This window comes from Microtus oregoni, unplaced genomic scaffold (genome assembly GCF_018167655.1).
Source record: "Microtus oregoni isolate MIOR12 unplaced genomic scaffold, Mior012 000038F_ref0000394, whole genome shotgun sequence".
In the NCBI taxonomy this organism is placed as follows: domain Eukaryota; kingdom Metazoa; phylum Chordata; class Mammalia; order Rodentia; family Cricetidae; genus Microtus; species Microtus oregoni.
The window spans coordinates 8,232,234-8,248,684 of NW_024543097.1; the positions used below are offsets into that span (position 1 = coordinate 8,232,234).

Here is a 16,451-nt window from a genome sequence, read left to right on the forward strand (position 1 = left end):
TGTTTTGTTTTCTTTTTCTTTTTTTTTTTTTTTTTGGTTTTTTGAGACAGGGTTTCTCTATGGTTTTGGAGCCTGTCCTGGAACTAGCTCTTGTAGACCAGGCTGGTCTCGAACTCACAGAGATCCGCCTGCCTCTGCCTCCCGAGTGCTGGGATTAAAGGCATGCGCCACCACCGCCCGGCTGGGCATTGGTTGTTATGGGCAATGGTTAACTGAGTGAATCTACCTGACGACACACACCTGTGATATCCACAAACCAGAAAAACTATGGCTTTGGAACCACATGATCCAGCTACGTCTTTCAGAAGGATTTCATCATGTTCTTGTCCAGAACAATTCTCTCCATAACCCCATTCATACCAGTCAAGTTAATCTTCCGTCTGTCTTAATTTGATTGACTTTGAAGAGTATAGGTTTGGACACTCGGGCTACTCTATCTAATGGACGAATATAAGTGAGAATGATTTTCCCTAGTACTGGGGATTCAGGGCAAGCATTCGACCACTGAGCGACATGTCCAGCCATTGAAAAAATTCAAGAAAGATGAGAGCTTCATGTTCTAATTTGAGCCATTAAAATGTTGTCCTTAAACCTGGCCCTTTTGGAAACCAGATTACTAGAAGATACATTTTAAAAATTAAAAATTACTTTCAATATAATTTAGAGAACCAAGGGGGAAATGTTAAAGTAAGCATGCTATATTTATTCCCATTTATAAAATCAGTGAGTAATTCTGAATTTTTAAAATTTTCATTGCATGTGGGTTTCATTACATTTAGGTATTGGCCTCTTGTTTTTTTTTTTTTCTTCATCACTTGAGACTAGACTGGAGCATGAACAGATGGTAGTGGGTACTGTTATCAAAATAACATCAGCTCTACTGGGTAAAATTCGAGGGTCAGGGATAAATGATTTCATCAAAAATCAGCAAATGAAGTATGATGCCATGAGAAAAATAAAAAGACATTACCTATTTTTTGTAACTCCTGACAAGAGTATTACACTTATAGTTGACTTATTAAACTTGCATTCTGTCCTGTGCAATCACAGTTCTCAGCAAAAACACCCCTCCTTGTAGAGCCAAGCTGCAGTTTATCTGAGGTGCATGCACACAGGCGATATTTCAAGTTCCATATCACATCACTGTGATCCTGCACATTTCAATGGTGAATAGCTGCTACTTAACATCAAACACTGTATGTAAATGTTTATGTGGGAGGAAATTATGCTAAAGGTCTACAAATATTCCAGTCAATATTTTCAAGTTCAAGTGGGTTGCAGATTTTCTAATAACTCAGAGTTATTAGAACCCCAAATGGAAGCATGACCCTTCTAATTGTGCATAAGATTTTGGATGCATATATGTATATATATACACACACTACACACACATCATATATAGCATCTGCACTCACCTGAGAGACCTGATATTTTAGTTCCTGGAGAGAAGACTCTAAAAGTGTCATGTTTGAGCGGCAAAATTTGTTAAAAACATTTTTCCCTAGAGTGAGCCAAGAGAAGGTGTAGTCTGCCGTGTATCCTGGGTAGGTCTCACACAGCTCTCTTCGTATCTCTTCTTGAGTTGAATTTTGCTTCAACAGCTAAAAGTACATGGGAGAATAGAAAAGTGATATTAAAAAACAGACAGAGGAAGAGATTGTCATCTTCAAGGTAACTGGCCTATCTTTGCAACTGCTATTTTTAAAGCTCTGCTTTACAAAAAAAAAATAATTAAAAAGAAATAAAATAAGCAAATTTATTCATGTGGAGTTGTGGAGGGAGAGTATACATAAAGATGTAAATTCTTGTGGTTTTGATGTAAATGGTTTACATTTGATTTGTAGAACCAAACTGGCTTATCTCTGACCAGAGGACTGAAAAGCACCAAATGTTTCTAACAAACATCTTTCTAAATAAAAACCATATTCATTTTTTTGGGGTGGGGGGAGCCTTGAGCAGAAGAAGCTCAGGTGCCTTTTAACTCTTTGTGGTTTCTTGTAAAAATTGGTCGTATTCTTTCAAAGACTTCAGAAAACAAAAGGTCCTACTCTCAGGACCAATTGTACTATTTACAAGAGTGGATTGGTGGATTGTGTTGCCTTTAAGTCTGTGTACAGAAAGATAGAAAAAGGAAAAATATGAAAATGCTTTTTAAATAGATAAGTCAAGATAATTGCAACAATAATGGAAAATAATTTCCTTAATGGAATCATTGTAACTGGCCAATGTATTCCATTGTACAGCTGCATTGTAGATGAAACACTGCTTCAGTCATAATACTGATCACCAGAAGAGCTTATGTATTTACAATGTTAACTGCATTTAATTGTAATACTCAAGGGGTTCCTTCCAGTAGCTAACTCATATAACCCTATGAGGTAAAGGCCAACTCTATTCTCCCCTTAAGTTTACATCTCAAAATTTATCCTCTGCTTTCCAGCAACTGAACGTCTCAGTATAATGGAACAAGACAGGATCCACTTATCTAGGAGGCTCTGCAAATGCTGGAATGTCTGGCCCTTCATTCACGGCTCTGATCTAACGTTACACATAAACTCACTCCGAAGTGATTTCTCTACTCATTCCTGCAAGGGTTGCAGAAAGCAGCAAGGAGAAAGAAAGGAATCTGGGAGATGCTGACGTAGGCATTGCTATGTCATCTTAATTCTTAGATCCCTGCCTTGTTCCAGCCACTCCAAAAATATGTATCCATCCACAAAGAATTCACTTGAGGCTTATATCTCTAGAATATGTGACTCTGTGCTACTTTACAAAATTCTAAAATCCCATTCCATATAAGAAAGAGAATTTGGGAGTTCCAGAACAGTAAAGCGGCAATTCTGAGAACAGTGATTCTATTCTACACATTCAAAAAATTGTCTGACCCTTAAGCAAACTCTCTGCAGGAAGCAAGAGAGAGTGCTTATGGCTGCCAGCCCACACCGCTTATAAAACTGTGTTTAACGCCTTTCAATCAGAGCAATCATAAAGTAGATGATCTCGGGAAACAGAAAATTCCACGAGTAAGCTTTCTAAAACATGTTAAGAAAAAAGATTTTCCTACTTAGGGGAGAGATTTCTACACCTCTGATTGGTACAAAGGTATTATTGTGGATGAGACAGCAAATGTGAAGAGCATCACAGCTTCATTTATTTCCTTGCTTCATAAAATTGAAAGATCACATAAAACGCTATATTATTTCTTAGTAAGTGAAGACTGTAAGTTCAATTAGGGGACTTACCAGGGCAGTAAATAAATGCCCCCGTCTTAAGGAGTTTGCAGTGTCTTAAAATGAAACCATGATTGGAAAGGACCTAAGAAAAAAATCTGCCTAAGATAGTATTTAAATTGGAAACACACTGTAAGCCCCTTCTTGTTTGGGAGATCTACCTACCAATGTAAAGTCTATTTGTTCAAATTCTTCATTAAATGTTCATTGCAAAACTAAATGAAATTACCTTTTCCAAATCAAGGATGCGTGTGAGCACTTGGCTGCCATTGAAAATTTCTGAGCCCATACCTTCCAAATCAGAGCTTGGTCTGGGAGGTAGTGTGGCTATGACAGAAGAAAGAGCATATTAGAATTTGAAACATACACTTACCCACATGCTTGCAAATGGGGATAGTCACAGAAGATTTCATCGCCCTGCTCTGTGACCTCATGTGCCTCACAGCAAGAATGTGCTAATATATGTCTATCCCATGAACATTTCAGGCTGGCAAAAAGGACAGATTTTGAAGGCTTTTCTTTCCACATAAAATTGCCATGACTTTAGTCCCCTCTTCTTTATTTTCCCCAATCATTTTGATGCCATTTGCATTCATTCCAGTTTCTGTCATTAAACTTCATCACCAGTATTATCATCGCCCAATAAACAGAATCATTTCTGTGCAGGCTTAGAGGATTGAGGTGCCCTGACCAGCTCCATAGATCCATCATCTCCAACATCTGTTCCAAGGATCAGCCACTGCACATCTGGTGATAATGGTCTTTCTTTTTAATTACCCAACTGGGATGTGAAATATGCTTAGGATCATAAATCCCTTCTCCTTAAAGTGGCTTCCGAATGATATTTTAGATCAAATAAATGGGATGAAGTGATGACTTTAGACTACAACATTTCCTAATTAAGAAGTTCCCAAAGTGGCCTTGTCTAAGACTACTTACAATGTGGTACAAGTTTCTGAGTACTGAGTATAAGTTAACTAGAAGTATAACTTCATATATATACCATGGATAGAAAGGAAGCTGATTTTTATAAATATTGGGCACAAGTATTTGTTATCCTCACAATAGAAAATCTCAGCATTTAAAGATGCCGGTAACATACTTCAGGAGGACCTTCATTTCAGTGCCTATAGGACTGAAAAATTTGCCATCTGATTCCTCTAGACTTAAGCAATCTATTTATGAGATAAATAGTCAGGAAGAGAAGCATAGCCTATAGCTACTGAGTAAGGCAGAGCTTACTGGACTGTGAGACTGTGAACTTATTTCAGTTGTGCCTTAATCTACTCAACCAGATATCCGCAGATCACTCATGTCTTAACTCCTAAAAACAAGGGCCAGCATGTTCCTATGACATCAACCCTACACTTACTTGACATCATAGTTTTAGATATTCAAATATTTAAAGTTTTATTTAATTCTTTATACACATACAAATTTATTAAATTTAAATAACATTTAAATTTTTAAATATTTAAATAAAGATGCTTCTTCTTTCCCCCAAAGGAACAATCAAGTTTTAATACACAAGGAGCATTGTTTTATTCACTAAAATGTACCCGGTCTCTAAGTCACTGAGTGCAAGCTAGCACATAACCAATCCATGTTTGCCAAAAAATGTAAAACAGTCCAATGGTTTGAGAGTTCTAATCAGTGTTTCCTTAAGGCACCAGCATTACTTGTGTAAAAACTTGAAATCTTGTGCTTTTATAACATAACTCAGAGAGTTTGAGGCACATACACATTTGAAGGAGTCTGGCCTTATGTGAAGCATTGTCAAGCCACTTTAAAACCAGGTGTTTTAAGCAGGAAAGAGAAGCATCCATCAAATGCCTGTTCATTTATGGGTGTCTGCTTAAACTCACCTGGCATCCTAATCTTCATCTGTTAAATGGAAAGTTTGGATAAATCTCTGAAGTTCTTGCCAATAATTTTTGTTCCTGGAAATTCTGTCCACCCTGATTCCACTTATCTTGCAGGTGAGGGCCCAACTCTCTTCTGGGATACAGTGCAATCCTCAACATCTAGACTTTCCTACGCAGCATTTCAGGAAGAACTCAATTTCTCATCATTCTGAAGAAGTTTGCATTGCTCTACTGCCACAAACAGGCAGCCATGGGGAGTCCTTGGGTCCCTTGGGGGCAATCTAAGCATTTCATCTTTATTTGAAAATCTGAAGTGTAAAACTTTTAAAGATTAGCCCTTTCCTAGCTGTTCCAAAGGTCTATTCTAAGCCTTACAGGAGAGAGCTGGCTTACCCAGTGGTGCGTGACTTCTTTCTGGAACTTGGGTGCTCTGGAGTGATAAATTGCTGTCCCTCTTTGGGTTGGATGACTTTTTCGGAATTTCACTAGAGGAAGAAAAAGCAAGAACTCTCTAACTTTGTCCACATTAATTCCAGTTAACTAAAGCAATTTATTATGCAGAAGATTCAGGGTCTCTAAGGATTTGCAAAGTTTTCGACTATTTCCTCGGATATTAAAGGATGGATTCACCTACCCAGTGCACCAATAAACACATAAGGCTTCTTGCCAGGTAAACTTTTGCTCAGTGGTAATGAACTAGATGAGATTTTAAAGCAGTCATTATTCCTTTAATCTTGAAAAAAGAATTTACTTGAATAAAGCATTATGGGCGAACACTAAACATACTTATGGTGTTCTTTTCCTATTGAAAATCTGGCAGGGCCTAAATAAGGAGTTGTGTTTTGAAAAGGGAAAACAAGACCTGCTTGTTTGTCAACAGTTAAAAAAATACTTAATTGTATTTAATTACGGATGTCAGATTGCTTCAAAGGGAACTAGTATTTACAGCCAGATTCAGAGGAAAAGAAAAGAATAAACCCTCAAGAAGATCTAGTAGGGGCCAGGGACATACTGTGATTGATGCCATTGTAGGTGGATGGCATTAGACCACATTTCCAATTCTACCAAATGTGCCAGAGTGATGACAAAAGCACTGTGAGGCCAGGGATTCCCATGCCGTGTAGCCCTGCTAGCTTTCGGAAAAAATAATACTGAATTTTCCCAAATTTAGAAGCCATCGTTTAAAAAGTGCACTCTCTACATTGATGACTTACAGGACTAAGATGCAAAAACAACAACAAGCATATTTTCTCCCACTTTTTCAGTAGCAAAGATTGAACACCAGGCCATATTTGGTCAGTGAGCCATCTCTCCAGTCCCCAAAGTGGAAACAATTCTATTTTCTTGAAAATTAGATACAACTAGAAATGAGGGCCTAGAATAGATTGTCTATTCTACAAACAGACTACGTGGATTGAAACAACTTTCAGAATTCTAGGAAGTTGGTGAATTTTGTATAGTTGTTTTAAAAACATAATTATGATACCTAAAGATGGCAAGGAATTCTACTTATAATTGTGCTTCAGCCAGACTCCTGCTTTATAAAGTAGATCTTAGCAATTTATAATTGGGAACATTTGTTCAGTGGTGGCTTTTGTTTTGGAGGCTTCTTTTTATAAAAATGATGAGAAGAGGTAACATTTGTTTCTATTCCCCAGTGTTTTTCCAGTATTCTCCTTAAAATGCAGTGGTTGCTCCAAAAGGTCTGTATTCTTAATGTACACTTGAATTATTCATGACCATGACTATATTCCCCTAAATCTTTTTACATTCCTTATGCTGACTATTTGGATGGAAAAGCCATTCAGATGAAAATAAGAACTGACCTGAACCTTTTCCTTCTCAAGAAAAAAAAGTATTGGAAAGTTGGGAAAAGTTAGGTTTACTTTTTTTCCTTGACATTTTTTCCCAGTCCAGTTTGTAACTCTCTAAGGAAGACTACTGAGTATAAACACACACACACACACACACACACACACACACACACACACACACAGAGAGAGAGAGAGAGAGAGAGAGAGAGAGAGAGAGAGAGATGCCTTCATAAAAATGTTAAAGACCGGAGACAGCAAAAAAAAAATCAGAGGAGGATGAGGAAGATCAAAACAGCAATGAAGAGGCAAGGAACAATATACTGAACATTAAGTAAGAGGGGGAAAGGAGAGGAAGGTGGGTCTTGGGGAAAAAATTGGGGTCTTGGGGAAGCAAGGCTACTTTTGTCACACATAACCAGGCTACCCAACTTCTTCTGTCAGTTAATAAAACCTGATACTATTTCTGCTGTAACATGGAGGGCCTGCTTGTTGGGGTTTCTGTCCCACCCGATACCCCACAGCCGGCAAACCCCAAAGAAAATCACACAGAGATCTACATAAGTTATAAAACTGATTGGCCCATTAGCTCAGGCTACTTATTAGCTCTTGTAGCTTATATTAACCCATTGTTCTTATCTATGTTAGCCACATGGCTCAGTACCTTTCTTAGCTGCTTCTTTGGTGGTCTGCTCAGGAGTGAGAGGAATGGGCTTCCTCCTTTCCAGCATTCTCCTGTTCTCATCGTCCCGCCTCTACTTCCTGTCTGGTTGACCCACCTATACTTCCTGCCTGACCAATCAGCGTTTTATTGAAATACATGATTGACAGAATACAGATAATTCTCCTGCACCATTCTGCCAAGAGATCAGCTCCTTCCCTTCCCAGGCATCAGCACAGTGAAGGTTACAGACAAGGAGCTGGGGAGGTTCTAATTCTAGGAGGCTCTTTCCTAGACCAGGAAGTAATGCATCCACTCACTCCCTTCTATGAAGCTGTGCTGTGGGAATGTGGAGTTGGAATACCAAATGTGCTTACTATTCATCCTCTGGAAAAATATCCCCAATTTTATTTCATGTTGAGATTATAAGGAGAAATACAGTTTCTGTCAAAAAAGATAATTTTATTACCCCTTTAGCAAACCGCTAAAGTAGGCAAAAAAAAAAAAAAAGCCAGTCTTCCTGAGTTGGTGGAATTCTGAACTTTCTAATGAGCTTGATTAGAGCAACAGGAGAGAAACAGTGCCCTTTCTGTTACTTTGCATAATTGATTTGTGCATATTTATATGCAGCAGCTTCTCCATTTTAGGCTGTGACATCTTGGATGGCTAGGAGCCATCACCATGTCTCATACACCTCTACATTCTAGGATCTAACACCGTTCACCTAGCACTGGACTGTTCGATCTGGTGGCTGATTAAACAAAGAGGCAATATTACTGGGATGTGAACCAAATGCACTGGTGTTAGAGGAAACTCTAGAAATTCTGATTCCGTTTCTTCCTAAAAGATCTCCGACATTGCTTCCCTAGGTGCATGCGAGGGGCATGAATAACTTGCAGTAGGTGACATGCGTATCTGTGGGAACTCTTGTTGTAGGCATCCAAGTCTGCAGGTCTCACTGGGGAAGGAAATACCCAGCAGTGGCATGGCAGACATAGCACATATTCACAGTCCTCACCAGCCGTGCTCATCACCAGCTCAAGAACATTTATTAAATTTGTTCTGTATAAATCTTAATGGAAAAGTCAAATAGGAAAGATCAAGAGTTTCAATACATTCATGGGAGGGCTAAGCAAGGACAGGCATAGGGGATGATAAGAAAATGAGACGGGGCTACTAAATTGGAGCGATCATTGGTCACATTTGTGGAGCACGGCCCTTAGATTCACAACCTTAATCTGTGCCCTTGTTACCTGAATTTTTTCCTTCACTGTTTCACTACCCCACTGGCTGTCATGCAAGAATGCCTTTACTTGCCTCCCTCAGAGGGTGTTTGACAATACAGTGACGGGAGACATAGTTAATTGTCACAGCTGCAGACAGGATGATGCACTTGGTGCTTAGTAGGCAGAGGCTCGTGGTGATGCTAAACACCCTCCAATACACAGCCCAACCATGACTTATCTGTCATAAGTATCAGTTGTGCCAAAGCTGCGAGACGCTGAAGAAGGCTGTGACAACTGAGTGTGATTACTCATGGATAACTCATTTCCATTTACACTACCCAGAACCAACTTAGGAGGCTTAAAGTCCCCATTCAGGAGCTCTGAATAAGTGTAATGAACTTGTCTGAAATCTATCTCGTGTTGGGTATCCCTGGGACTATATGAAAGCACTGTGCAAAATGTAGATGGCCTCTGGATTTGACACATAGGGCCATCTGATTGGAGAAAATTCACTCTTGGAAGTGAGCCAAGAATGTCAGGCTCACATTGGCCAAGTGGCCACGGCATTATTTAATGGACTTTCATTGGTCCGAGCTGCGTGTACAAATACCAAAGAGTTGGTTAAAGACTTTTCTTCTAGCTTGCCAGAGAAGAGGACTTTGCTTCTGTCAGATTTATGAAGATCTCTTGAGAGCAGAGCTCAGTAAGAGAAATATTTTGTATTAAAAATTCCACTCAGTTATGATGAAAACTTAACTCAGAATAGATTTGACTTCTCAGATGTGTCTGCCAGCAGCTACATTTGGGAAATGCCACATAGATATGTGACATCATAAGAGGACTTCTGTACTTACACCAGGTGTCAGCGCTTCCTGTGAGAGGGACCAACTACCTGGATAGGTAATGTCTGTGTGCTGTAGTGAAGGCTGTCTATAAAAAGCACTCCTACTAGGAAAGAGACATATGGCCCATCCTGGAAAGAAGATTCTGACTTTCTTTTTTTATCTCTAAGGGTTAGTTAAAATTTTATAAGGATTTTTCATCGCTTCTTCAGAATCATAATCGTATGTAGTGACATCTGGAATGAAAACGTGCTGTAAGCCTGCATCTGATCCCCGTTCCACCTGTCATTCATCACCGACTTAACTGCAAACAAGGACTCTAGACAATAACAGCCATGGAGTCATTCACGGTTACTCGATGTGATTGCCCTTCCTGGCTACCCATGAATAGAAGCCATTCCCAGAAAAATTTTAATTGTTTTAATTATCTCTCTAAATTTATTCTGACCCTCATTCTTCAAGGGTCATCCATGCTTCAGGTATAAACACTGCTTGTACTCTGAAACCTTTTTCTTCTAGGTCAGGCAGTTATAATCAAGATTTATAATTCCTTAATATGCTGAGCTGTCCTAGGGTTTTAATAGTCATTGAAAAGACTTTGTGTTTGTAATATGTAACTAGAGTAAGTATATGCCTAATAGCTTTTAAAGGCCCAATGTTGAGTAGATGAGGAAACATGCAAGAGACAGAGAAGGGTTGGAAGCATGGGGATAAGAGCAGGAGGAAGCGTCAGTGTCTTTACAAGGACAACACTCAGAGAATCCTACCTAGACACAAAATAGATGGATTCATTTGGCACCACCGTGAGAAAATTCATGAAAATCACAGTCAAAAGCAAAGCCATTTGCTTACCTCTCCATGATGGATAACGCATGCTTCTATTTTTTTTTTCTCACAAATGTGTTTGCTCTCACGCACGCATGCGTGCGCAGGCGCATATGTGTTGTAATGAAGCTTGAGTCAAGGACATTGATTAGTCAAAAGCTGAGCTGCACCCTCTGCGCCTGAAGATAGATCCTCAAGGATTGCTTAGAGAAGTCTCCTGGCATCTCCCTACCAAAATCTACTTCTACTCTAATGATACATTCAACAGCAATATTCATATTCCTCAAGCACAGCATGTTAAGAAAGTTGTGTGACTGGTCACCATTTCTATCTAATGTTTCGGGCATAGTGAGACCTGAGAACAAATATATCATCGCATTTACCATGTTATGTGATCATTTCACTGTTATTTTGTCTCCCTGTCTCTTTCCTCATGGCTTCTAAATTCTTGAGTTGTGAAATGAGCATAATTCATCTCGGCATCTGCAGCAACTTCTATTGTCTGGAGCACATTTTGTGTTCTCGGTGTATTTAATTTAGATGAATAACCGGCCTAGGTGGCAGCTAATGCATCCTTCTAGTTTGTTCTTAGAGAAATGAATTTTAACCTTTATTTTAACATCAATTCCACTTAAAGTGGCTATAGTTTGAAATTAAAACAACATAAGAACTATACATCCTATTTCATCTCTACAGTCAAATGGGGACAGCTATGTGTTCTTACCTTATATTCTAAGTGTCCTCAGGTTCATTTCAAAACTTTGTTACATTTTCTAACACACACACACATACACACACACACACACACACACACACACCCTGAATAAATTGCATTAGCTATTTTTTTCAGTTCTGCAGGAGCCTTCCAATAAGATCAAGGGCATGAATTCACAAGCCACAGGTCATGGAAAAGTATGATTAGTAACAGTGGTGGAATCTCTAAAGGCAGCTCTCCCCTCCCCAGTGTCCCCAGGAATGCTGAATCATTACTCCAAATAATGACCCTGTGGGCTCCAAGGGGGTGATCTCTGCCCTTCGCCAACTGTGTGAGCAATGACAAGGGTCAGGGGTTCCCACTGCGTGATATATTCTTAGATGCTGCACAGGGAGGAAGGACAAGGATAAGCCCTGTGATGTCAAGCTATCTATAGTGCTAGAGAGCAGGAAAGCCATGAAGGCAGCCATCTCTTTTGCCAGACAGCTTGTTACAGCTGATGCTGAGTTCAGCATCTTTGTTGCTCTTGTTGGGGTTGCTGTTGGGTTTTCTTTTCCTTTCATTGTGAAGATAATGCCTGGAGGAATATGAATTTAATAACAGAATACTAGTGCCAAAATCAAAATCACATCAAAACACTAGGCCAGGCAGCAGCGACTGCGGTGTGATTATAGTTTTCAGAAGAGCATCTATTAAAGGCGACATCGCGGGCTTCCTTTGATGCCACCAAAGGTGTCCTTCCTTTCCTCACTCTGAGAACAGAAGAGCAAGACTGTTTGGTGTTTTAATGAGGTATTGCTGGTGAGTCTTCCTTCACCAAAGGGAAGCAATTCAAGGGTTTACCCAGTAACCAGGTGCCAGTTTCATTGCATGGCTGGATAAAACATAAAAGTTAATAGCATGCTGAGAAATATCATTAATGCAATTTTATTATTGTACATAACTTCCTAAATTAAGCTCTAATTAACTGATAGTTTAGAAAAATACTGAATGCACAGCAATATGCGGTGAAGTAGATAAATCTGGGGGTCAGAATGTTATTTTAAACATCCAACATGACTGATTGTCATGTCGTTTGACCAGCTCACCATTCCTGCAGTGCTCCGGCTGTATCAGTTGACTTTCTCCTCCTCTAAATGTCCTGTTTTCCCTACCTCAGCATCCCTTGCTGTGGCTCTTCTTGAAACCATACCTTCCAGATGTTTACATCTGTATTCTTCCTCCCTTGCTCTTGGTGGTCTCAACCCAAATAGCTCTTTGTAGCGGATGCCTTCTCTTGTTACACAACTCAACCCCTACTTCTCAACTTCTACTATTATCTACTTCATTTTGGGGCAGGGTTTCTTTTCTCTGTTAAAAATTTCTTAATACAATCTTTTCTAATTTTATATAGCTATCTCCATTGCCGCTCCCTCCCTCCTCCTGCTTCCTCCACCTTCTATCCACTCCACATCCCCATCCACTCCTCAGAACGGGTGAGAAGGTTTCCCTTGGGGAGTCAACAAAGTCTTACTCTTCATTTTGAGGCAAAACCAAGGCCCTCCCCCCATGTCTAGCCTGAGCAAGGTATCCCTCCAAAAAGAATGTGTACCTGAGACCAGCCCAAGGGAGGGAGGAGGAGTAATATGAGCAGAAGGGTCTAGACCATGATGGTGATACCCACAGAAACAGCTGAGAGTCCACCGACTCTGGAATGATAGCGGGTGAACCTGCATAGGTCCAGATTAGGCCCACTGATTGTGGGAGGCCTTTTGTGAGGCTTGGACTGTCTACTTCATGTTCTTGCTGATACACTTATTATTAAGCTAATGCCAGTCATTTTTTTCGTTGTCCACCGTTTGCTTCTCCTGTACATTGAATGCAAGGAGCAGAAGGGCTTTGTCTTCTCTACCTCTGCATCACCTGGAAAGGTATCTGGCCTGAGAAGTACCGGTGTCATTATTTGTTGAATAAATTAATGAACAAGTGAGAATAACAGAGTTGTTCTAAGCATCAAATCTGATCAACTTATTATACCAAAAAAATCAGGGATAATTACCAACCCAAAGCAACAAGTGTATGTTATATGTTACACATTGTTCCTCATAACAATTTTTGACATATTTACAGTTTATGCTAAAAAGGTTAATCTTTTTAAAAATATCAGTCATCTTATAGTATAGCCCAAATCATGTGACCATTAAAGGAGAAACTGTGCTATGTGCCAAGAATTTAATACTCACATCTGAGAACCAAATATCTCTAATCTTTTCTCCAGTGAACATTTTTTTAATCTGTAACGTGATTCAAAATTACAATATTGTTTGCAGTTCTATTGACAGGTAGGCTCCTGGGCATCTCTTTAAGATTAGATTTCCAGGAAGAAAAGCTTAGGCTGTAGATGATAATGCTGTAAACGGTCTCTATTGTTTATCTCCATTCTTCACCTGCTTCTCACATCATAAGACGGAACATGAATTGACCCCATTTAAAGGTTATTGCTTAGTTACTGTACGTTCAACATTATTCCTTTGCACTTTTAGTTCTTCAACTTTCTCATTTGCTCTTCCTGGTTTTCACTATAACGGGAAGGATCACGTCAGGTAAGATAAATGTGTAGGTCTTCCTGGAGATGAGTGCCCTGCTATCAACTTCTACTATTATCTACTTCATTTTGGGGCAGGGTTTCTTTTCTCTATTAAAAATTTCTTAATACAATCTTTTCTAATTTTACATAGCCTGTGATTGAGTCTTATGACAAGGTGTCCCTGACAAGGGAAGGAGGAACAAAAAATCTGTGAGGCCAGAAAAATAGAACTTGCTCAGCCATTCATCTTAAAATGGGAAGTCTGAGTAACTAACTGACTCAAAATAAACAGACTGTGCTCAATTTTTCATAATGATGGGACTTCACTCATGCTCACTTTTCTCTTCCGCCCTCATGTCCACTAACATAGAAAGCAAGCTTTCACGCATTTTTAGGACGTTATTTCAGAAACCCTCAGCCTGCTTAAGGAGTGCCGTACCTGTCTTTAAACAGCGTCTCATCAATGCCCTTCCGGCGGAGCAGATCTCGCGGCCCATAGGGTGTGTCTTTGCATTTAGAGTCAGTGTCACAGAGGAGGGTTTGTAGGAATGGGAAGAATCCAGCACTTGGAAGGTTTCGAGGTGCAAGGTAACCTGAAATTAAAAAGAAAAAAAAATGACATCACCGACATAGACATACCTGGGGAAGGAAAGAAGAATAGTAACAGCTCATTTTGTTAAAACTAGCTTTACAGTATGACTGCCTGGGACCTTGACACTAGTCCCACCTCAGCAAATGACCCTGGCCTAGAGAGGTTTTTTTTTTTAATTTAACTTGATTTTTTCTAGATATCTTAAAAGGAATCAAAGGACTTAAAAATGCTTGTTGACCCATGGGCTCTTCTACCTAGAGTTCATCCTAAAGAAACACTTTTTAAAAAAGATTTGCTCTGTTATTTTTAATGGTGTGTATATGTATTCTTGCATGTGTGGGATGTGCATATGGATACAGGGACCTGCAGAAGCCAGAAGAGGGGATCAGGAGCTGGAGTTACAGGCAGTCATGAGTCACCCAAGGTGGGTGCTAGAAACCCAACTCAGATCTTCTGGAAGAGCAGAAAGTGTTTTTAACCACTGAGCCACTCCAGCTCCCCTGAAATAATACTGGAAGGTAGCTTTAATAGAACTTGCTAGAGTGGTTTGAAACAATTCTGTGTATGATAAAAAGATTGAGCGACCATTGAGCACGCCAATTCCTAGAAGGAAAGATTGTAACTCATTCCAGAGGAACAGATAACAAACTAGATTTATAAAATGAAGTTTAATATAAAATACTTTAAAGTATTACAAACAGAATATTAAAAGACCCTTTAAATACATAATCATTTATGTATCAGAAACTTGACAGATCAGACAAAAATGTTAAGGCCTTTTAAAATGGGGCGATCTGTCTCACGGGCATTTCCTTCCCTCTTTCTGACTGTTATGTCAGCTTTCCCAAGACACGAAAGTCCAGTTTTGTGATCAAATGAATCAGATGTCACTAACTTTGCAGATGCTAAGGAGCGCTTCATTCTCCTCTCATTTTGGCATTCTGATTATTATATATAACGTTCTTTTCCTCCTGTTCAAAAACCCGGTAGTAAAATTATTAACAGACAGCTTACAGAATAGGAGAAAAGTGACCCCTCAGATGGGGGTTAATACACAGGAAATGTAAAGGACTGCAAAAATTAAACACTGAAAACATAAAATTGCCAATCAACGCATGGCTAATGAAGTGAAAAGATAGTTCTTTTCACTATGACTAGCAAATATAGATATGTTCATATATATTCATACATTCATATAAATAAAAATGCATTCAATATCCTTTAGCTGTCGAAGAATGCGGATTGAACCCCCTTTGTGACCCTCTCTTGCCTAAATCAGAATGGCCACTGTCAAGACAACAGAGAGTAACAAGTTCCGGTGAGGGTGTGGGAAGAGAGCTTCTCCTGCGGCTGCTGGAGTGTAGACCAGTGCAGCCACTGTAGGAATCAGCAGGAGAGTCCTCCGGAAACTAAAGACAGAACTGCAATCGTGCCCAGCTGTGCCGCTCTTGGGCAAATTCCCAAAGGACTCTGTACCCCACCACAGAGCCGCTTGTGCTTCCGCGTTTGCCGTTGCACTATTTGTAAAAGCAACACCACGTGACCAGCCTAAGTGCCCGCCCACAGAAGAGTGGGTGAGGGAAATGCGGTTTATATACACAAAGGGATTTTATTCAGCTGTTAATAAAAATGAAAGTTGCGGATGGAACTAGAAAGCCTTATGTGAAGAGACATCGCCCTGTCTCAAAAGGACAAGCTTCACGTTATATTTTATATGTGGATTCTAACTTTGAATGTGTATAAATGAGAGGTTATACTAACATGTAATGACCACGAAATTAGATAGGAGACCATGAGAAGGAACCAAGTTTGTCTAGAGGGTGGACCAAAGGGCGTGCGTATCTTGAAAGAAGCAATGTATTGGGGGCAGGAGGGTAGGAGAAGAAGTCAGGGAAGAAAAGTAATAAAAACATAAATCTTTTTGAAGAATTTCACCATGAAACCTAATTCTATGTAAAGTAATAAAAGCATAAGTAAGTGACTTGATCCCCCTTCAAGTCAGCCGTGAGCTATAGCGGTGAAGAGTTGATTTTAACAACTGCTTTACAAAATGTGCTGGCTGCCAAGGCAGCTGGCCAGCTGTAGAACACAAGTCCTTTACAGGTAGGCTTGATAGTA

At 39.6% G+C, this 16,451-nt stretch overlaps 1 protein-coding gene across 1 annotated transcript in view; it reads right to left on the minus strand.

Moving 5' to 3' along the window:
* Positions 1-16,451, minus strand: part of Abca12 (ATP binding cassette subfamily A member 12) — a 166,902-nt gene that overhangs the window by 98,044 nt on the left and 52,407 nt on the right. Inside the window, exons 3-6 of the mRNA XM_041631970.1 lie at positions 14,181-14,334; positions 5,489-5,580; positions 3,460-3,557; positions 1,416-1,601 (exon numbers count right to left, since the gene is read on the minus strand). Of these exons, the coding sequence (XP_041487904.1) occupies positions 1,416-1,601; positions 3,460-3,557; positions 5,489-5,580; positions 14,181-14,334 (530 nt within the window). The remainder of the gene's footprint in view (positions 1-1,415; positions 1,602-3,459; positions 3,558-5,488; positions 5,581-14,180; positions 14,335-16,451) is intronic.